The 23359-nt window shown below is 46.6% G+C and overlaps 1 protein-coding gene across 4 annotated transcripts in view; it reads left to right on the top strand.

Annotated features, from left to right (window-relative positions):
• The first annotated feature begins 305 nt into the window (after positions 1–305).
• ASAP2 (ArfGAP with SH3 domain, ankyrin repeat and PH domain 2) overlaps positions 306–23359 on the top strand; it is a 148489-nt gene continuing 125435 nt past the window's right edge. For all 4 annotated transcript variants that reach the window (XM_064494745.1, XM_064494744.1, XM_064494743.1 and 1 more), the window contains exon 1: positions 306–510. In XM_064494745.1, coding sequence (XP_064350815.1) covers positions 385–510 — 126 coding nt within the window. In that variant the 5' untranslated portion in view covers positions 306–384. The remainder of the gene's footprint in view (positions 511–23359) is intronic.

The raw sequence follows: 23359 nt of genomic DNA, 5'->3' as shown, positions 1-23359 counted from the left end.
GGGAGTCGTTCGGGGCCCGCGGCTGGGTGGCGGGCAGTTCCCGCCGGCTGTGCGCCTCCGCCTCGGGGCTCGCTCGAGAGGGCAGGCGGCGGCGGCGGCGGCGGCGGCGGAGCCCTCGGCGCGGCGGGCGGACGGGCCGGGCCCGAGCTGCGCGGGGCTGCGCGCGCGGCCCCAGCTCCCGCCGCCGGGCCGCGCGGGCAGCCGACCTGCGCCCTGCGGCGGCTGGTGCGGCTCCCGCGGCGGCGGCCCGCGCCCCGGCGCTTCCCTTTGTCCGCGGGCCGGGCGAGCGGCGAGGGCGGCGGCGGCGTCCGAGCTGCCGGTCGGAGCCCGCGCGGCGGCTGAGGCGGCGGCTCCCCTGCGGCCGGCTGCCCGCGCGCTGAGGCGATGCCGGACCAGATCTCCGTGTCGGAATTCGTGGCCGAGACCCATGAGGACTACAAGGCGCCCACGGCCTCGAGCTTCACCACGCGCACGGCGCAGTGCCGGAACACGGTGGCGGCCATCGAGGAGGTGAGCTGCGCGGGGCGGGCCTCGCCGGGCGGACGGGCGGCTCCGGCGGCAGGTAGCGCCGCGCCCCGCACCCCCGCCGCGCCCCGCTGGTCCCCCCGGGCCTCGGCCCCCGGCTCCCGCATCCCCGGAAAAGTTTCTTTTCCTCCAAATCCGGACGCGGCCGGGCGAGCCCTGCCCGAAACAGAAGCCCTTTGTTCCGTGTAGGTGGCTCGGAAGAGATGGCTGCTGGCTGGCTACCTTGGGCGTTTTTAGGACCGCTTCCCTCCCTCCTTCCCTCGCTGGGCCCGGGCGATCCCCACCCTCCGTGTGGCCAACTTTGGCCCAAGAGTCGGGGCGGGCGGTGAGCCGGGACCAGGGTCGTCGGCTCGCCATCGGTCCCCCGGCGCCCACCTCCCAACTTGTACAAGTGCCCCTGCAGGCGGCTGGCCCGGCGCCCTGAGTCCCGCTCTGCAGACTCTCGGGCGGATCCGAGGGACCTCGGCTGCCCAGGAAAGGTGTGCACACCTTAGCCAGGAAGGCCTGACCCGTCCCGCTCCGCGCCCGGGGAGGAGCGGACTTCTGATCGAGAGGCCTTTGCTCTCCCCCACTAGTGATGTGTGTCTTACCTGCTCGCGCCCTGGACGCCTCCCTTCCCCCATCAGCCTAGAAAAGGCCTGATTTTAGTTAAGGTGCAAAGTCATCGTGTCTGATGCTAACTAGTAAGCCCTCCACATCCTGCGGAGAGAGCACTTAGGAACCAGCTAGCTTAGGTGACAATCAAAGCAGCATGCGACGAAAGGGCAGAGTTTTGAGTCCAGGGCTACCGCTGACTGTGGTTTGGGGCAGCTTCTTACCTCTTTGCCCTCATGTTCCTTACCCATCAGACTGGACTAGCAATGCATCCTTTCCAGGGTGATTTTAAGGGTCAGAGATACCGTGTGTCAAGTGCTGGCTCATAATGGGTAACTGCTTTCCAAGCCACACGTGTGCCAATATTGAGTCGGTGATTCAATACCTCTCGGTCAGAATGTCGTTACGTTCTTAAAATCTGGTATAGTAGGTATTTTAGAAGATGACGGCTAGAGTGAGTGAGGGGAAGTCACCAGAGAGCTTTAAATTAAGCAGTGGCATTCATTTTTTTGCCCACTTGAACAAAGCAGCTGCTGTTAGGAATTGCTTGGGGAAAAAAAACCCTTAATGGAAATTTTTTTCTTTGAGACATAAACAGTCAATAATAGGCTAAATCAAAAGTAGCAGATTCAGCATTCTGCATGTTTTAGGTATACCTAAGGCACCCCTCCCTCCCTCCCTCCTCCTCTCCTCCACCTTTTTTTTCCTTTTTTTTTTGGTAGAAGAGAGATACATGTAAACCTTTTGTAGTGAGCTCTGTGATCCCACATCACTTCGTTCCACTTGAATCAGCAAGGCTTAAAAATGATGCCTTCAAATGAGGCAGATGGGGATCAGCGTAAGAAGTTTTTGCAGAAGTGTTGATTGAAAAGCAAGAAGAGAATTTTTACTGTGTTTTGAAAATACACTGTGTTTATGGAATGACTGCAACCCAAAAGGTAGCTGAATGTCTTAAGGGAAGGAAGCTTTGTAGATGATGCCTTAAAAAGAAAGCTTAATTGTGTTTAAAGCTGTTTCTTTTTCCCATTGCAGTTTGTCATTTAAATATTATTAACACTGGCAGATGTTGGAAAGCTAGGCAAATAGGAATTGCTATTAAAATTGGCATACCCTTTCCTGATTAATTTTAGTTCACAGTGTATAATTCCAAAGCTCTTTTTGTGTGCTGTGCAGGAGATTACCCTGGAGCTCAGTTACTGAGCAGATTAAAGAGAGACTGGATTTGGTCATTTTATTAAACAGCAAGCTTGCTTCATGTTACCATCTAGGCACAAGAATTGATTAAAGTCTCAAAAATGAAAAAATGAAAATCATTACAGTTCTGTCTCACTTTACACACATCCAGTGTACATACTAAGGTAGTGGTCCATATCAACTTGGATTTAGGAGAGCACTAAATTTGAAAGGTATTTGCTTTCTGAGTGGAATCACTGTGGCTTCCTTTAAATAATGCTCTTTTTCAGGGTGTTTAATGTTCATGCTCATTACCAAAACTTGTACCATATATGTATAGTTTTATTAACAAGTGATGCTTTTATATTTTGATTTTAAATAAATACCTGTTCTTCATACTGAAGTGAGACATGAGAGTGGATATTGTGACATAAAGTTATTCATTTAACAAATCATTTTAAAATTTGCAAGTCCTTGGTCCTGTGTTCACACAAATGTGTCATGGAATTAGTAAACTAATTTTAAACTGATTAACCCTTGTGAACCTGTTATTTCCAAGACTGGTTATGTCTGCTAAAAATCATTCTGCAACCGAAATGCACTTTTTTTTTTTGATATGCACACCTGTAGCTGGACTCTTGGTGGCTAACGGGTCCCTTTTCTGTACTATGAACCTCACATCTATTGTGTTTATTCCTCATCCCTGATTCACACATGAGGAAATTGAGGCTCAGAGAGGTTAATTTGCTCAAGGTTACAGAACTAGTATGTTGAAGAGCTGGAATTTGACCTTAGCTCTGTGCGTCTTTCAGAAATACTCCTGCTTTCTGTTACTTTGAATAATGCTGAATTCTCTAAATTACTACGTTGTTGGGTAGACCTGGGTTCAAGTTCAGACTCCACCACTTGCCAATTGTGTGAACTTGGGTGAGATAAATAACATTTCTTCTACTTCCTCAGCTTTAAAGTCTGGATAACAATACCTGTCTGCTTCAGAGGGTTGTGCTGAGGGTTTACTGTATTAACACAGCATAATACCTGGTTTAATAACTGCTAACTGCTTTAACAGATAGTGAGTTCAGAGAACCTGATGAGGGCGTTTGGCCCCAAGACGAGATTTACATGGGTGGGTGGGAGGGTAGGGGAAGTGGCTGAGAGAGTAAGTGAATGAAGAATTCCTATAGATCGGATAGCTCTTGCTTATTTTTTAACCAGTCTATTGTCTGGGCAGCAGGTCAGCACATAGCTGTGTTTTAAAATGTTCACTTGGTGATCACTCTGTCGTGGTGAAGTAATTGTTTTGCACAATTTCAGCAAAGTCTGGTACATCAACTGGAATCTGCCCTGTGCTTTTTTGGAAATAATAGAAAAAATAAGTAGTTGTGGCTGAATCTGAGAAGTGAGCTTTTTTTTTCTCCCCCTTTTTGGAGGGGGTTTATTTCTGTCTTGATTTCTTTGAGTCTGTGGTCACGTTGAAATACTCTCAAAATAGGGAAAAATTGTATACATACGTGGACTATCCTTATTTATAGTTGACCCTCCTCCAGAGCACCATCCTTTCTGCTTTGCTTATTTGGCTTTGTCAGATATGTAGTTTTAAAAATTATTTGATGTTGGCTTGTAAGTATTAAAATTAAATCTACTTCCTTCCAGGCCATAATTCTCCACTCTGGTCGCCTTGGAAATCTCATTGCTGTCACAAGCACAGGGTTCTAACTGCAGGGGTAGGGTGAGCATCTGGGCTGCTCAGACTCCCAGGGGCCTCGCTGTCCTTGGGGCCAGACGCCCCTCCCAGCAGTTGCAGTGGGAACCTGGCCAACATACTTTTTAGGCAAGAATGTGATTCTGAATCTTAGCCCTTAGTGACTTATTTAAAAAAACAGCTCTTCCAAATCCCAGACTAACAGACTTTGTATTTATTGCCCAAAGGACATCACCTATTTGCCCAGTCCATTCTTATTTTCGGAAACGAGCCTCTGTGGGTCAGACAGGGCCACCTCTTTATGCTGTGTTTTGAAATCCAGATATAGGTATTTGGAAATTTTTGAGTCACTTAAGTAGGGAATGATTCTTGTTATGTGATCTCCATTCTCCCCGACCCCCCATTCAATTTCTCTCTCTTACGATTTACAGTAAAAGTACTAACGCTGCCGCTGGTGGGTTCCAGGCCCTGTCATTCATTCAGTGTTTGTTAAGTCCTGCTGTGCGCTGGGAAATGGAACTAGGATACCAAGAAGAACGCGTCCTATGTTTGAAACAACCTGCAGCTTAGTGGGAGAGACAGACATCCTATAAACAGATCAGTGCAATAAAATATTGTGAGGCTGTGACCGCAGGATTGCCCAGAATCATGGCTGCGCTGTGATGGGAGTGGCCAGGTGTGCCTGGTTAGGAGGGCCTTACATGATGATGAGTGATTGAGGCTTGAAGTCCAGGGAGTCATCTGTGGGTTACCACGTGTTTAATTACTGAGGAGTCTCAGTATGGTCTTTTGTCCCTGGCTTCCTGCCTTACGTCAATATTGACCTATTCCTGAGGTGGCCAGCTAGACCTCTGGTTGGATTTTCATAGCCGGTCCACGGAGGGCTGCTCAGGCCAAGAATTTGGAGTCATCCTTGCTTCTTCTCTCACCCCCCACATTTCCAGCCTGGAGCTCTTCTTCGTGGAGGACATATATTCCAGGCCTGCACTCTCCTATAGTGTAGCCTGAGGTTTAAAAACTCAGTTTTCCAGCTGTCCTGGCCACATTTCAAGTGCTCAGGAGCCATGTGTGTATTGGACAGTGTAGGTTGAGAACATCTTCATCAGTGCAGGAAATTCTGCTGGACAATTCTGTTTTAGACCCTTGCGGCTCAAAGGAGGGTCCATTGACCAGCAGCACTGGTGTCACCCGGGGCCTTGTTAGAAAAGCAGAATTTCAGATCCCACCTTATATCCTGGGAATCAGAATCTATGTTTTAATAACATCTACAGGTGCTCATGCACATTTAAGTTTAAGAAGCACTGTTCTAGACTGTGAACCCTGGCTGCACATTGGAATCACTTGGCGGCGGTGGCGGGGCGGGTTGCAGGGTGCGTGTTGTAAAATAGAGATACCTGGCCCACTCCCTGAAATTCTGACTTAATTGGTTTGGGTGGGTCCTGGAGCACTGGCTTTTCTTAAGGCTGCTCCCCAAATAGAGTCGACAGTCTCTGCAGTAAACGTCCTGTAACGTCAGGTAGGATAAGCGCCCTGAAGAAAGTTACACAGAATATAGGAGTAAAATGTGACTTTGGAGAGCAGGAAACTGGAATCAGGAAAGGCCTCTCTGAAGAGGTGACATCAGAGCAGAGCCCAGGACGCGGTGAGGAGGCCAGCCAGGAACGAGCAGCATGGGAAGGGGCCCCAAGAAGCGTTTAGGACCAAAAGAGGGCCAGTGATGGAGGAGAGAAGTGGGTGTGGGAGGGGTGAGGGCCGGGCAGGGCCAGATCACACAAGGCCTTGTTGGTCTTGGGAAAGAATGGATTTTGTTCTCACGTGGTGGGGAGCTATTGGAGGGTTCGAGCAAGGAGTACTGTGATCTAATCTCCATGTTAATCATTTCACGGTGGTTATTCCAGGGACAAGAGCAGAGCAGGGCATGAGAGAAAAGAGGGAGACTGGTTGGGGCCAGTGGCCGTCCAGGCACGAGGGTCTTGGATGCTGTGGCTGAGTTGGGGTGATGAGGGGTCCAGTGGAGACCCTCTGTACTGACAGACTGTCGTGTGTGCAGGGGGTGAGGTGAACCAGAACAGGGTTCCTGCCCCAGTGGAGGCAAAGGCCAAGCTCAGTTCACTCAGGGCCCTAAAGAATGGACCTCGTGGGGCCCCCACGGCAAAACTGACATTCGCTGGTGCTACTTAGTGTCCGTATCCCGGCCAGTGATGGGCCTCTCAGCACAACTCGCTAGCGAACTTGCGTTGAGACCATTGGTAAATATTCATTTTGTTTTCAGCAGATGCCAATCGGGGGAGATTAAGCAGAGCCGTGTAGACAGGGGCCGGAGGGGTGTGTTTGCTTCTCCTGCTGCTTGTGGGCAGATGATGGCAGATGACTCTTCCTTGGCTGTCTCAGATGCCTGGGATGCTGTCCCCAGTCAGCTCCCCAAACACTCCTCTTTCCCGCTGAAGAGAGATGTTGAATCCCCCCTTTGCTCACACTGCCTGTGTTCTGGGGCCTTACCGTGTTGCCAGGGCCTTTCTGGGTACTTCTGTTACCATCTTATCACGTGAACGATGTGGAATAAGTGGGCCATCAACCAGGGCTGGGATGCTTGGGCTGGATTTTTATTTGTATTTGGTTGTGTTGGGCTTATTGATTCATTAATGTGTATGGGCACCTGCCAATATATTGTCACTGCCAGGTGCCAGGGATGTAGAAGTGGCCAGGACTAACGCCTTCCCCATCAAGCACATATTTTCTCATCTTTTGTGTGCAGTTAGTGTTTATCCTCTTCGCCCTTTTTTTTGTGCCTTGGTACCGTGGTGAGGGTGGTAGACCCCTTTTCAGAAAGGTGTTTTAATGAGTCCAGTAAAATACATAGGATCTCAGAACCAAATGTATTGAAATACAGTTAGAGAAATATTTGAAAAATCTCTGTCATACTAATATATGTTTCTTTACTAAAGTATTAAATAATCACGAATTGATAGTGGGTCTAATTACTTTAATTTGAGGTACTGATGAATTATAAGCAATATTGGGAGCTATTTCTAACGACTCTAAAGTTATATTCATGCATCTTTTGTTGGAGTCACAGGTACTGCTAACACTACCATGGTAGTGTTGCTTATAGTCATAATTGAAGAATATGCTAAATTTCAAGTAGAGGCTAATGAAATACAGATGTAATTCTTTTTTCCAGTCTGAGTTTATGGACCCCCTAAATTCAGGCTAGGAATTCCAGGCTTGATGGTAAGAGTGTCATAGTTAATTGTGTTTTGGAGTGAGTGAATGAGTGACTCTGTAAGGTGCTTTTTAAATGGGCTTTGTAATTATTGTACTGTCGTTATCATGAATTGGTTTTTAGAGTTTAGCTGAGGGGATGAGGCCCTCAGCCCGTGTTCTAATTACCGAGTAGCAAAGGGGTTTAGAGGAGCTCAGGGCGGAGGGTGAAGGTGTCGGTTGTGGTTTGGCAGCCGTGGTGCGCTCTGCATTTATTCAGGGTCGGGGCTTAGCCGTTTCTCATATGGTCCAGGGTTGGTTCTCACACAGGTGTGTCTGGGAGTCCAGCAAAGTCCTGTAGTTAGGACCCTGCGCTCGGCTGCCAGTTCTACTTTCACCTTGCTCCTTTTCCTGGTTTGTCACACGCTGTCCTTGACTCTGTAGGAGCGATAGTAGATTTACAGGTACTGTCTGTCCAGAGTTTTGAGGGAGACTGTGTTTTGTGTTGTTTCCGGTGAGATTACACATTTGAAAAACGACGCTGCTGTTGCCTGAGTGTGTTTGGGATATCTACATTGTGGCTGAAGGGTTGTTTTTGATCACTGTTGTGTTTCCCCCTCTCTCTTGCCTTTTCTTTCTAGCATTTATTGGGCGCTTACTGTATGCCAGGCATGCTTTAAATTCTTTACACTTATTAACTCTTAACTTGTTTAATAGTTACAAAGCCCCTGTAAGGTCCAGAGAACCTAAGCCATTTTACCAAGATCACAAAGCTAGGAAGTGGTGGAGCCAGGATTCAAACTCAAGCATTTTGACACAAGAGCTGCCTTTGTAGAGCCCGGGCTGGACAAGGCCCTGCGTGCTGATGCCTCTGTGACCAGCGCACCCCCTCTCTCTTGTTGTCTGTTTTAGTACCATGCCTCTACTGCATTTCTTGAGTGGATGCTTCTGGGGAATCCTTGCTGAAGCTCTGTTTCCTCTCTGCCTCCTCTGTCCATGGAGCTGCATGGTTCCTCCTTACTCTTGTGCCTTGGTACCGTGGCACACTCTGCTGACATGCCCAGCCTTGCCGAGCCGAGTGGCCCCAGGCATCGCTCACACCCTGGCAGGAGGCCTGCCCTATTAACAGGATTATTAATGACGTCATCCCTCCACTCGATGCTGAAGATGGCTTTGTCGATATGATTTTATACGCAGATGCCATCAATAAAATCGGGTGGCTAATGAAGATAGTTCTCTGTAGTGAAGAATTCCCTTGTCTTCAGATTCCAGCAGGTGGTCCGGATTTGGGGGCTTCCTTTCCCTAGTTTCCCAGAAGAAACCACAATTTATTAGTTTTTTTTTTTTTAACACTGACTACACCAATGGCTGATATTTCTTTGAGCCTTAATTCTGTGTTAACGATGGTGCTGTTTTAAACTGATTGGTTGGATTGTTGAATTCTTTCAACTGTCCTAAGAAGGGTAGGTCCTGTTACCTCAATTTTATAGTTGAAGAAACCAAGGCTCAGATAAGTTACATGATGGCAGGTAGCCAGCCCGTCCCGAATGAGCAGTGCATGGAGCCTCGTGCCATCGATGAGGTTAGCATGTGTGCTTAGGGGTGTTGCTCTTGCTGGTCCTTGGGTGCCTCACCTGACGGCCGCCTGCTGGGATCTCTGTTGCTGGGAAGACCCTCTTTAGGTGTTTCTCTGCGCTGCTTTAGTGCAGATTGGTAGTTGTTGACCTTCTGCAGGTCAGTCCCCATTGTTGTGACTTAGAAAACATGAGCTCGCCCAGATAGGGGTCGCCAGATTCTAACCCTGGGGGCAGTGCTTAGTTAAGTGGCCTTAACTGCCTTGGAGTGAGTTAAAGGACACATCTGCCGCCCCCCCACCCCGAGCTGAGGGACTGAGGACACTGTCAGAGTGGCCTGTAAAGGACTCCAGGGCCATGTAGGCAGCGATCAGGTCCGTGCAGTGTTCCCTCGGCGCCAGCGGATCTGTGTTTTGAGAAGTGGCCACTGAAGGTCGAGTCACAGATGTGGCATGTCCGGGCAGACTTGGATGAGGTGTCAGCACCCTGCTGCCAGCTCAGGAACTTTGGGGAGATTCTGGGGAGAAGGGAGAACGTTAAGTCCTTGTACTGTGTTTATTCCCCTAATAAGCCCTGACCTGCTAACTAGCCAGGTGTTGGATCTTGGGCAGCTGGTTTCACTGGTCCAGCCTCAGTGGCCTCCCTTGTAAAGTGGAGGGTTGGGTGAGATGTTTTTGAACAGTCTGTGTCTGCATCTGTGTGCAACACAGTTCACCCTTTACTTTTTCTGACCATCTCCACTTTCTCATTCTCTTGGCTACTCATACTCATACTTTTCAAGAGGTTAGAGGTGAAAATAACCTTTCCCCTCCTCCATTCCCCTCTTTTAAAGATTTCCTTCCGCAAAATATCACTGCAGTTGATATAGTGGTTGGCCCATGAGCTGAAATTGCATTGGGTGCATCACTTAGTTTGCGTTTTGAACAAGTGGGCGCTGTAGTTTCCCACTGAACTCACCTTGAAGCAGTTTTTCCAGTCTCTACTATGTGCTTTGGTCTCTTGAGTACAGCTCTGTTGCTCCTTGCTTCTCTGGTGAAAAGCAGATTGTTAATGATCATAGGGTTTTGCCATCATTAAATAATTTGAACTGGTAAGCTTTGAGTTAAGTACTGATTTTCTGATATCAAGGTTCCAATAGTGTTTCCCTTGGCTTTGGTTGGGGGAGCCAGTATTTCACTGTCAGAGGATATGCCATTACGAAGCCCTGCGGGTTTGGTTGTGTTCACATGGTGGGGTGGGGAGCACTAGCCAGGGAGTTAGAAGAGCCGATTCTCGTTCTCCTGTGGCCTCCACCACACTCTGTGATCTCAGCCAGTCACTGCCCCGACTGGTCTCTAAAATGAGGTGTTTGGACTAGTTGACCTCTGACTGCCTTCTCCAGCCTGAAAACCTCGTGGTTCTTTGCATCACATATATTGGGTTTGGAAAGACTCTAGAATGAATGGTGGGAATAAAAATCAGCAAAGAATGGTTAGTTTGTAGTCCTGAAAAAAAGTCTAGGTTCTGAATTAATTAAGTTGATTTTTGTTAAAGCTTTTCTGTGGCTTCCTAAGGTACCTGTTTTTGTTGTTGCTTTTTAAAAATTGAGATAAAATTCACATAACATAAAATCCACCCTTTTAAGGTGTCTAATTTGTGATTTTTAAAAAATATATTCACAGAATTGTTCAGTGATTCCCTGTATCCAATTCCAGAACATTTTCATCATCCTAAAAAAATAAAATAAAACAAAACCCCATACCCATTAGCAGTCACTCCCCACTCCCCACTCTCTCAGTCCCTGACAACCACTGGTCTACTGTCTGCCTCTTTAGATTCGCCTGTTGTGGACATCTCATGTAATGGAATTCATGTAATGGAATCACACAATATGTGGCCTTGGTGTCTGGCTTCTTTCACTTAGGAGCATATTTTCAAGGCTCATCCAAGTTGTGACATGAATCTGTACTTCATTCCTTTTTCTGACTGAATAATATTTCATTATATGTATACATATGACATTCTGTTTATTCATCAGTTGATCTGAGTCGTTTCCGCCTTTTGACTATTATGAATAATGCTGCTGTGAATATTCTTGTACAAGTTTTTAGGTGGATACATGTTTTCAGTTTTCTTGGGCATGTATCTAGGAGTGGAATGGCTGGGGTATATGGTAACTCTGTGTTGAACTTTTTGAGGAACTGTCAGGCTATTGTCCAAAGAGCCTGCACAACTTTACATCCCCAGCAGCAATGTATAGGTTTCCGTTTTCTTCACATCCTGGTCAGCACTTGTTAATGTCTGTCTTTGTGATTATGGCCATCCCAGTGGGGGCGCAGTGGTCTCTCCTGGACCTGATCTGCATTTCCCTGATTGATGACTAGTGATATTGAGCACGGTTTCACATGCCCATGGCCATTTTTGTATCTTCTTTGGAGAAATACCTATTTAAATCCTTTGCCCATTTTTAAATTGGATTATTTGTCTTTTTATTTTTAAATTGTATGAGTTTTTTTTAATTTTCTAGAAACTAGACTCAACAAATACGTGATTTGCAAATATTTTCTCTCATTTTCACCCACTCAGTAGTGTCCTTTGAAGCACAGAAATTTTGATTTGATGAAGTCCAGAATATCTGTTTTTCCTTTGGTTGCCTGTACTTCTGTTTTTGTACCTAAGAAACTATTGCCTAATAAAGGTCACAGAGATAGACACCTGTGTAATCTTTTAGGAGTTTTACAGTGTTAGCCCTTGCATTGAGGTCCTTGATCCATTTTGAGTTGGTCTTGTAGGTAGGGATATGATATGAGGTGGAATTCCACCTTCATTCTTTCCCACATGAATATCTAATTGTCCCAATACCATTTGATGAAAAGACTGTTCTTTCCCCATTGACTACTCTTGGCATCCTTTTCAGAAATCAGTTGATATTTGATATATGGGTTTATTTCTGCAATCAGTTCTGTTCTATTGATCTTTATCCTTATGCCAGTGCCACACAGTCTTGATTACTGTGGGCTGACGGTAATTTTTGAAATCAGGAAGTGCGAATCCTCCAACTTTGCTTTCTTTTCCAAAATTGCTTTGGCTATTCAGAGTTCCTTGTATTACCATATGAATTTTTGGATCAACTTGTCAATTACTGCAGAAAAACCTAGCTGGGATTTTGGTGCAGGATTGCACTGAGTCTTTGGATCAACTTGGGGACTGCAGACACCTTAATGGTTCATCTTAACATCTTCTGATCGATGACCCTTGGATGTTTTCCCACTTATTTAGGTCTTTTAATTTTTTTCAAGATATTTTGTAGTTGTCAGTGTTCAAATTTTGTGCTTCTTTTGTTAAATTTATTCCTTAGTGTTTTATTCTTCTTGATGCTATTATAAATGGAACTATTTTCTTAATTTCATTTCTAGATTATTCATTGCTAGTATATAGAAATACAGTTAATTTTTGTGTATTGATCTTAAATCCTGCAATCTTAGTGAACTTGTTTATTAGCTGTAATAGGTGTGTGTGTGTGTGTGTGTGTGTGTGTGTTAGGATTTTCTATATTCAAGGTCATGTCATCTTAAAATAGTGACAGTTTTATTTCTTCTTTAACAGTCTGGATGCTTTTTCTTTCTTTTCATTGCCTCATTGCTGGATTGGTTATTAATCATCTTTAAATGTCCAGTGGGTTGCACAGAATAGGGGCTTAATAACTTCATGAATGACTGACCTTGGTGTTAAGAAAACAGTTTGTATATACAGCCGAAATGCTTATGTGTAATTTGTTTATTCTCATTTGGGCTGTGAATATACTGAGAAAAGTGGAAGACTTGCCTGCTGGGTCTCTGGTTGCAAAGTACATTAGTGGAAATGTCACTTGCATCCGTACCTGGGTCTGAGATACCTGCCTCACTCAGCTGGGGTGCTGGACAGTACCTGGGAGGTTTACAGTCCACGTGCTGGGCCTCGTGTGTCTCTGCAGCAGCCAGCTCGGAACAACCCACTGTTTTCTCTTGTTAGCCTGGCTTTTTGATTGTGTCTCTCTAGAAGCATCACTGTGATTTGTTCACTGTGGAGACCCCTCACTTCATGACAAAGCACAATTGTGGAGATTCCTGGTTTTCTTTTCACCTTGTACATTCTCTTGTTGGTTTTTCTTTTTTGGCAAATATGAGTGAGGTGTGTTTACTCCTCGGACTGCTGGGCTGTCAGAACATGTAGCTTTCGTTTGCCTTGGTTGTGGCTTGCCAGGTCGCAGGCTTCTGATTCGGGGGAGGTACTGCTGGATGGTTTGCCAGCGGGGATGGCGCTCAGGGAAAATTGTGAGGGAGGCGGGATGGCTCTGCACCTTCTCATCTCCCTTCGCTTCCCTCCCCCGCACTCCTTGTTTCTCTCCCTTGGGGACCAGGGCTAGGCGGTGTCCAAAGCTTAAAATTCTCACCTCCTCTTTTTCTCTTTTTGCCTCTGCGTTCTCTTACCTTCACTCTCTTGGTTTATTTGAGGCCCTCAGGGCTCTGTACTTTCTTTTTAAAGGAGAATGTTCCAAGCAGACGGGAATCAGGAGGGAAGCTTTAATTTGGAATTTCAGGCTAAGGCTTTCCTCCTTGGTGAGCTGCTGCTTTGGTGATGACATTTAAAGTTGGCCTCCTTTCCAACCATACTACCTCCCCTCGGTTTTCCAGAACTGGGTTTATTGTTCTGTCCTTTAAAAATGATTTATTGTCTTCTGAAACAGTGTGGAAGGAGCTTAATTTTTGAAGGGCACAGCTCTCTTCTTTATGGTCGGAGCAAAGTAAAAGAGGTTTGATTGATCTTATGACAAAATTGCTTTAGTCATAGCTAATGTGAAATCTCTTAAGGGCCTCTGTTCTGTTTGCTCTTTTAATTTATGAACCTTCTTGGATCCCTAAGCATATGTGCACAAAGCCAGCGAGGCCTGATACATCACATTCAGGGCTTTATTCCTGCCCCTGATAAACTGGGAGCCGGGGTAGGGTTTTGATAGTAGTTTGAATTAGGGAGTAGCAGTGTCAGCCAGCAAGTGAGTGTTTCAGAAATTTGTTACTGTTTTTCCAAAGAAAAATGTATTATGAGGTTGAATAGTTAAGGTGGTAGGGCATGCATTAGAACCTGGAGGTAAACAAACAAAACCCTGTAAGGGTAAAGTAGCTGCTATAAAGCCCGTCTTGTTTCTCTGTAGATCAGGGTCCTCCTCAGGGTTCTAGAAAAGAGCATGGAGTGAAATGGAAATAGCCAGGACCAGTGCTCAACAGCTGAGGCCAGGGAAAGGGAGGAGAAGAGAACTGGCTGTGCTCAGAAGTGTGGGGCCAGCCCTGCTCCGGGAAGCCCCGAGGGTCCCTCCGCGGACAGCAGAACGTGTTTAAGAAGAGCTGGAATCAGTGCTTTCTGCTGGGATTGGGGGAGAAGAGTTTGCATGAAAATCGTTTTGAGTTTTGGGGTGTAATTTTGGTGAGTTTTAGTTGAGTGAGAAAGTTAAAGTATGTGGAACAACTCCCGTTGGTGTTGGCCCAGAGGAGGCGTTTAGTCCATCCTTCAGGATGGGGCTTGGGCCATGGCACAGTGATGCAGGGATCCATTTCTGGGACACGCGGACTTACATGAGGACCATCCTTGGCTCTCAGGTGGCTGCTGTTAAGGAGTGTGAAGAGGGGGAGGATTAGCCGTGGGGTTTACTCTCTGATCTCTGAGTATTTTCGCATTTCCTTTTTGGGGTGAGGGAGCTTCAAAATCCAGAGTGACCCCTGTTTGCAGTTAGTTTTCATGTTGGACCCTCACGCCAGACTAAGGGTTACTTTCTTTCACTCCATTGCGCCCAGCATGCTTCCCTGCACATGGTTCTCAGAGAATGTCTGCTGAATGTGAAGGTCTGGGTCATCATTTTGTTTTTGTGATTTTATATCTTTCCCTTCAAAGGGCTTGCTGTATGTTTACAGATAAATTTGTTTTGACTTGCAAAATCAAGATTGTCACATTATTCATTGAAAAAGGAAAATCTCTTTAAAAATCTCTTTCTTGGTCTGACAGTATCCATCACTGACTTCCAAGCACCTTCCGGCCCGCCTGCTGCATTGCTTCAGCGGTGGAGGCGGAGGGGAAGTGAGCAGCGCTCAAGTTGCCCTGTTCTGAACTCCGGCCGCTGCCAGAAGGTCTCAGGAGGGCTCATTCTGGATCACTTCTCCTTCCTCCTTTCCCTCTTCTGACTGGGCTGTTGGCCCCAGAGATGCATCTGAGTCAGGAGGGAGGACTTGGGAGCTAGATCCCAGGGAACCTGGAAAAGAGCAAAGAAAGCTGCTGCCCACCCGCTGTAATGCCAGCCGTCCAGAAACCGTGCTCTTCCCTTGCCTGGTGTCACCAGCGTGGGCTCTCCTCAGGGCTGGGAACTGCCTGGTGGTCCAGAAAGAGATTGCAGCCAGGTGGGCGTGGTCGAGGACCAGCCCCTTCTCCTGCCTGGCCTGGTGGAGGGCTTAGTGTGCACCTGGGAGGCGTGCGATTGTCAGCGGGGCCCAGCCCGGGGTTGGGGGGCGTTGGTGTGCATGCCGAAGCAGGACTCTGCTCCCTGGGGAGACAGTCATGTGCTGGGGGCTGCCGCATGGCAGAGGACTTCCTCCCTCCTTAACTTTTAGCTTCTCCAGCCTTCCTGTGCCCCGGGAGTTTCCATTTCTCACTAGTAGCCTCCATCAGCTGCATCTCCTGCAGTTTTAGGGCGCCTGGCCCCTGCTGCACCCTTCAGCCCTTTGTTATGGGGGTAGTATGAAGGGGGGACTTCGTGTTCTGTACCCTGTGTCCTGCAGTGCCCGACCTCGAGGCCTTCCTCCAAGAGTGGCTGGTGATGACTCTCAGAGCAGGGGCGCCATCGCTGCCATGGACCTGCTTCCTGTATTTGTGTTCTTATTTCCTGAAACCAAATTGCAAACTCCTGAGAGCTGGAGCTCTTTTTTAAATAATATGCTTGTATTTTTGTTTATACTTGACTATTTTCAAAACACTGTTTGAACGGGACAGGTTTTATGCCCATTTTACAGCTGAGGAAACAGCCTCCCTCTAGAGGTTTCATGGCTTCATAAAAGAAGGTATTTAGTCCGAGGTAGCACTGAGACTTGAACCAGACTCTTATCAGTGAGGGATCTTTCTGTTACCCGGAGCCATCTGAGTACCTGGGAGCTGCTCAGTCGTCATTTTATCGAGTTTTTAAAAAAAGTGTGAGTATAGTAATTATGAGTGTATGTGCATATGCACGGATTCTATATGCTTAGAAGCTCCTTTGTCCAATCTCTTTATTTTAAAAGGGATTCAGAATGTTGTACGTGCATTATTTGCCATGTGTTACTGTCTTTAGAAATGATTATAGAGGACAGGTAATTTAGAGATATTTGCACGTTACATCAGAAGAGTGTTAACAGTACCCGTTACTATTAATACTAGTGGTATTAGCTGTTCTGGGAAAAGGTACTGTTTATTCATAATCACCAGATAATAGCAGCAGGATCGGAGAGGAAAGCCCAGACAACATTGAGTGTAGGTGTAATTATAGCTTAAGCACTATGAGGGGGATCTTTAAATGTAAGGTTTAAGAGCCGAGTTGTAGTATGAGGCATAACTCATGTCTTTAATGCGAGGTGCTCTCTGGCCGTGTTATCAGTCTTAAATTGTTTATCATTGGAACGAAGTATCTTTTGAGAGAAGCACTTCCTTCAGTGTTAAAAATATGTTTCTATCATGTGCCAGAGTGAGTATTCTTGTTACATTGCATATTTCTTTTTTTATATGCTGCCCACTCACTTGGTTATGCTTGAAAAGAGAGAGGGGTTTTAGGTGGTAGTTCAGTGGTACCCAGTCTCTGGGTCTATAATCATACTCTACATTTTCATAATTTTCTCATTCCTTTTGGTTGCTGTGTTTTGATAAGATCTCTGTCTTTGGGGAAGGTCAGTTGGGTGGCTGCAGAAGAATTGAGCCCCTTGGGGGGCTTATAAATGGTGTATTTTTGTTATGCTTGACAAAGTAAATGGTACCCTTCCTCCTGAGTAGGGTTGATCCGTGATTGATGAATGAATGGTCTCTTTCCATCTGGCTGTCACACAGACAGGCGAAAACGATGGTGCCATTTGAACACTGAATTTCTCAGACTCCCCAGGGACAACAGAATGTGTGTATGAGCTGGCACACCCAAATGCAAATTATTTCTATTGATACCTAATGTATGTAAATTTATGCTGCTCAGTTGACAAAGAGATTATGAATGATACTTTTTCCAAATAGTGTTATATAACTGAAATTTTTGTTTTATCGTCACCAAAGTATAATTCCTGCTGAATTTTTGTGACACTTCCAGCAGCTCCAAAGCCGCTCTCGAAGGTCCAGCACCAAGGTTAGATGACGTAGCGTATTCTGGGGCAAGTCCTGCCTGGCTCTCTGCTGAAGGCCTTGGCTGTCTTCTCGCCACATAAGGCCCTGATCGAGGGTCGATAGTCAGGACAGGGAGGTGACTCAGCAGAGGAGAGGAGTTTTTGTACAGGTTTAGGGGGATTGAGACAAGGGAGCAGTTTGGGAAGAAAGCTATCTTTTCCTTTTCAAAATTGAGTCCTTCTTTTCCCCCTGGATCATTACATCTCATTCAGGGACAAAGGATCCAGGAGATTCCAAGATAGGAGTGTTTCATCAGCAGAGCTGGTCGAGTTGGGGAGGGGTGGGCAGCATGTGCTGGAGGGAACCCGCTAAGCCTTGGTGGTGGATGTTACCATGCTTTGCTCTTGTTCTGAGGACCTTGGCAGTGGGCCATACTTCACTCAGTGGCCACGATGGGGTGAGTGTTAGCCCTCCTACTGTTGTACTGTTGTCTTCACCTTCTGCACTCCCTGGGGCCTTGATAGAGGAGACTCCCATCTGGTGATTAACCAACCTGAGTACAGCCTGTCCCGCCCTTACTGAGCTGGGCACTGGGGATAGCTGCAGGTAGGTAGATGTGACTGCCCTCCTGGCTGAGCCCCTGGCCTGGTGGGAAAGCCAGTGTGGCTGGTGTGGTTCCTGCAGGAGCCTGAACCTTTCCTGGGTCTGGAAGCATAATCAGGCATTAGGTAGCCTAGAACAAGGCCTGATGCACAAAGGCCCCTCTGGGATATTTGTTGAGTAAATGACAGAATAAATAATAGCAGAAGAAGATGAGAGAGCATTCTAGGATGGGGACAAGGTCTCTGAGCCTAAGATGGGGAGATGGGTTGCATGGAGCCCTCCAGGGCTGGGCCCACCGTGGTTACCTGTAGACTGGGGGTAGGGCGGTATTGGGGCTCTTTGTGGGCTGGGGTAGAAGTGAGTGTGTGTGGAGTGAAGAGGGGCCTAGCCTTGCTGTAAGAGAAGAGGGAGGCATTGGTTGAGAGTAGCTTAATGATTTCTGGAAGGGGAGGTTATTGTGTTTGCTTATTCCATATCATTCATTGAAGGATTGCCTGTCCTGTTCAGGCACTGGGTGTTCACTAATGTGAATAAAGAGTGTCCTGTATTTCTAGGAGTTCACAGTTTCCCAGTGTAAACAGATGCGTAAACAGACAATTACAATATGGTTTGATAAATGCGGTAAGATACAGAGGCAGTTGCTATGGCAACGCCAAGTCACTCATAGCATCCTGCAAGAGCAAACAGGCTTGCTTGCTTAGGGTCTTGTAGGGGATCCAGCAGACCAGAGATGGTGATTTGGTAGGGATGTGCCTGGGTCAGCCCCGACCCAGCGTGTGGGTTTATCACACAGGAGTTTTACAGCAGCTGTGGGCTGAGCCCAGGGCCTGTGACGTCTCTGGAACCAGCAAGAGAAGCTGTGCTGGGACTGGTTCCCCAGAGGGCAGTTCTACAACCGGATTTCGAGAAGCTTTCTCTGGGTAGACTCAGCCTCATGAAGGGGAGGGGTGGCAGGAATGGAGAGCAGCTTCTGCACATGAACCTGGATTCTGCCAAGAACCAAGGTGCTAAATATAGTCCCCATATCTCCTGAGCTACTTGGTGAAGAGGGTGTTTCTTGTCTTCCATCTGGGCTGGGAACAAAAGCCTGCAGGTATGGGAAAGGAGAGTAGGTTTTCCTCCTATTTGAGGGAAGGTTGCCAGGAAAACATCTGGATTTCATAATCACTGGAAAAGCTCCTTCAGTTAGATCAGACGGGATCTATGAGAGTTTTGATGAGAATGGTGGCGAAGGAAGTGGTGATCTCTGTGGCTGGAACAAAGCCCAGGTGCCGAGCCTGGCTGTCTCCGTGACCAGCACAGAGCCACGGGGCTTTGTGGGGCCCGGGAGTTACGTGTGAGCGAGGCCCTTGACTCGTTCCAAGTGGCAGGGGACAGGTCAGCTTCTTGCCTCCTGACGACATGAAACCCTGACCGTTTCCAGCGGGGAGATCACTGCCCATGCTCGGGTTGGTCCGTGGTTGTGTGTCACTTTCCCTGAGCCACTTCCTTCCTTTTTCTTTGTATACCAGTCTGGCAAGAGGAATTCCTCTTCCACCAGCAGAGTAGGTGGGTGGCATTTCTGTCTGCCAGAAGGGTTTTCAGGTGTGACCCTGCCCTTCCCATCCCTCCAGCCAGGACCTGTCACCGCTGGAGGCAGGTGACATTCTCCCTCCAGCTCCTGGCTGGGCTTTGAGGTTCTGCGTCTTACTCTGTGATCCCCTCTCCCTCTCTGACTCTTGCTCTGGGACGTGGGTGAAGTCATGTCCAATTTTGAGCCCCCGTTTTAAGGGGCATCTGGTGTGGTGACAACAGCCTGGGCTTTACGCAGACTTGGGTTTGAGTCACGACGCAGGCCTGCCACCTGCCGAGTGAACGCTGGTAACTGGTCGTTATTGTTGCTGAAGGAGTTAATGTTGGTGCTGTGTCAGCATCGCCCTCATTGCTCTTGGAGTGAAAGTCCCTCAGGGACCCTGCGTTGTCTTCCGTCACCCAGTTCCGCTGCCCTGCTCTGCTGCGGCCACGCTGCCTCCTGGCTGCTCTGCAGGCGTGGGGGTGGGGGTGGGGGCTTCTACTTCGGAACCTTTGCTCAGGCCATTCTTTCTGTCCAAAACCTTCTCTCCTCCCTGGTAATCTACACGGCTTATCCCTTACCTCTTATAAATGTCACCTCCTCAAGAGTCCGACACTGATCCCCATTTGTACCAGCTCCCTGGCCTCTGTCTTCCCCCACAGCTCACCTCCTAACTTAGTACGTAGTTTACTTACTTGTTATACTTTTAATTCATTTTCTGATTCCCTCCTCTCTCCATTAGATCATAAGCTTCATGGGGGCTGGGGTTTTTGACTCTCTTTAGTGATGCATCCCCAGCACCCAGAATTGTGCCTGGCACAAAACACAGGAGTAATACTTTTTTAAATTTTTTTAGTTGATTTAGGGAAATTTAATCTTTTCCTCTCGTTTGATAGAAATTTCCAGGACCAAGAGCAAAGTAATCATCAAATGGCAACAGAGTGTTCCCTTTAAGATTTTAAAAGCTGAAGGTTTAAAAAGAAAGTTAAAACAATATGTTGGAGTAAAATTTCAAAGTTAAAAAATTATCAGAATAAAGTTCTAAAAAGCTAAGTGTGAAACCTAAGGTAGATTTAAATATTTTTGATCATGTATCATTTTTTGATCCATTTTGAGTTTATTTTTGTGTATGGTGTAAGGGAGTGTTCTAGCTTCATTGCTTTACATGCTACTGTCCAGTTTTCCCAACACCATTTGCTGAAGAGACTGTCTTTATTTCAGTGTATATTCTTGCCTCCTTTGTCAAAGATTAGTTGACCAAAAGTTTGTGGGTTCATTTCTGGGCTCTCTATTCTGTTCCATTGGTCCATATGTCTGTTTGTGTACCAATACCATGCTCTCTTGATGACTGTAGCTCTGTAGTATTGTCTAAAGTCTGGGAGAGTTATTCCTCCAGCCTCTTTTTCTTCAGTAATGTTTTGGCAATTCCAGGTCTTTTGTGGTTCCATATAAATTTGATTATGATTTGTTCTAGTTCTGTGAAATATGTCCTGGGTAATTTGATAGGGATTGCATTAAATCTGTAGATTGCCTTGGGCAGTGTGACCATTTTAACAATATAGATTCTTCCAATCCAGGAACATGGGATATCTTTCCATTTTTTTAAGTCTTCTCTAATTTCCTTAATCAGTGTTTTATAGTTTTCCGTGTATAAGTCTTTCACCTCCTTGGTTAGATTTATTCCTGGGTATTTTATTACTTTGGGTGCTATTTTAAAGGGGATTGTTTCTTTTTCTGTTGATTCATCGTTAGCGTAAAGAAATGCAACTGATTTTTGAACGTTAATCTTGTAACCTGCTACCTTGCTGAATTCTTCGATTATTTCTAGTAGTTTTTATGTGGACCTTTTAGGGTTTTCTATATATAGTATCATGTCATCTGCATAGAGTGACACTTTTACCTCTTCTTCTCCAATTTGGATCCCTTTTAGTTCTCTCTCTTGCCTGATTGCTGTGGCTAGGACTTCCAAGACTATGTTGAATAGGAGTGGTGAGAGTGGGCAGCCTTGTCTTGTCCCAGATTTTAGTGGGAAGCTTTTCAGTTTTTCACTGTTGAGTGCTGTGCTGGCTGTAGATTTGTCATATACAGCTTTTATGATGTTGAGATATGTTCCCTCTGTACCCACTTCGGTGCGTTTTTATCATAAATGGGTGTTGAATTTTATCAAATGCTTTTTCTGCATCTGTTGAGATGATTATGTGTTTTTGTCCTCTCTCTTGTTGATGTGATGTATTACATTGATTGATTTGCGAATGTTGAACCACCCTTGTGTCCCTGAGATGAACCCCACTTGATCATGATGTAATACATGTTTGTTGAATGAATAAAACTGGCCAGCAGATACAACTCAGATTGCAGGGAGGGAAACACATGATCCAGGTTCTGTTGATTCATAGAAATCTTGTTTCTCTGGCTGTAGGGAAGAGGCGTGATTTTTAGGGAGTAGTGTTTGAAAAGTTGAAGTAGTGATTGTAGATTCCTAAAAAAAGTAAGAGTGTGTTTGAGTGGCTCAGTCCTGTAGGAATGTGTGTAGCAGGAGCTGAGGAGAGGATTCCAGGGTTAGAGGTGTGCCTGGCCTTGTTCTGTGTCCATCTCCATTAGGGCTCTGAGGATTACCTGTATGTTTCCAAATTGCTGCTTAGTAGGAGTGGAGAATGCTGCTCCTTATTTCTTTTACTCGTGGGACCAACGTAGTTTGTGGAGTTAGAGCAATTCAGAGACATGGCTTCAAAACTGAGTCAATTAATTATTGTCCAGGAGGGCTGGGAGGTTAACCCCCAAGGTGATAGCGATCCGACGCCCATGTGACAGTTATGATGAAGGCTGGTATTATGTTGGGCTTTGAAGAGCCCATCAGTGAAGGAATTGAGAAGCAGTGTCACCGCCTGCCCTGTCACCCTGTTTTCTGGTTTGTACTCTTGCCTTGTGGAAGTTTATTTCTTTGTTAATGTTAAGGCCTCCAAAATAAACATGCTCAGAATGATTATCCAGCTTATAGGGTTACCATGATGAGAGGCTTTTATGCTGTTTGTATTTTCCTCTTTTGTAGGCCCTGGTAGTTCTGCAGTGTCTGTAATCTCTTCTGAGACACCTTTCTGTGACGTCTTCAGTTTCCCTCCTTTAGTGACAGTGCACTTCTGCAGCTTGCTTGGTGGCCTGGGATCATTCTGCCTTGCAGGAACGCGGTGATGGATGAGAAATGGTCCGTTCTGGTGAGGAGTTTGTTACTCCTTCTCCCATGCTATAGTTAGAGCCTCTGCTTTGAAGCAGTTGGACCTGGACTCAAATACTGATTTCACCAGTTGATGCCTGTATGATGGTGGGCAAATACACTAGTTTTCTTATTTTTATTTAACACACACATAACACTCACTGTGTGCAGGCACTAAGCACTTAACAAGCGTTAACTGTATTTAGTCCTTATGACAGCCCTGTGGGTGGGTACTAGTGTCATCCCTAGGTTTAAAGAGGAGGAAACTGGGACACAGAGAGATTAAGTAACTCTCCCATGATCACTGAACTAGGCAGTAATAAAGCCAGAATTTCAGCCCCAGATACTCCTACTCTTGAGCTCGTGCTTTTCATCCTGACACTGTCCATGCTGCCTCCCGCTGTCTAAGCCTAAGCTTCCTAAATCCATAAAATGGGAGAACTGATCGTGACACTGCCTAGGTACAGGATTGATGTGAGAATCAAGTGAGAAAATCCATGTAGCCCAGAGGCTGTCACATGGTGAGGGCTCATGGCAGCTGGTGCTGCCACTGCAGTGCAGCAGAGGGAGATGAATAGGGTACACAAGCTATACTAGCACAGTGACGTGTGCTGAGGGCCTTACAGAGCACTGATGGCAGAGGTGACTGCCTGTGGGGCACTGGGACGCCTTCGGGAGGGCGAAGGGAGGGCAGGCACGGCACACCAGGTACTGACTCGCCATCTGTGAAGCAGGTGCCATCTCATTTGATCGACCCAGAGACTGGGGCTCTTACCGCTTACAAAGCCCAGGGTTTGACTCGGTGGGAGATATGGATAAGGTGCAGAAAGGTGGGCTTGTTCAGGGTCCAGTGGGTTGGACTCTTGAGTTGAGCAGAGGGAGGGATG

Source organism: Camelus dromedarius, chromosome 15 (genome assembly GCF_036321535.1).
Source record: "Camelus dromedarius isolate mCamDro1 chromosome 15, mCamDro1.pat, whole genome shotgun sequence".
In the NCBI taxonomy this organism is placed as follows: domain Eukaryota; kingdom Metazoa; phylum Chordata; class Mammalia; order Artiodactyla; family Camelidae; genus Camelus; species Camelus dromedarius.
Note: the sequence above shows the minus strand (reverse complement) of the source record. Positions and strands in the feature narration are given on the sequence as shown.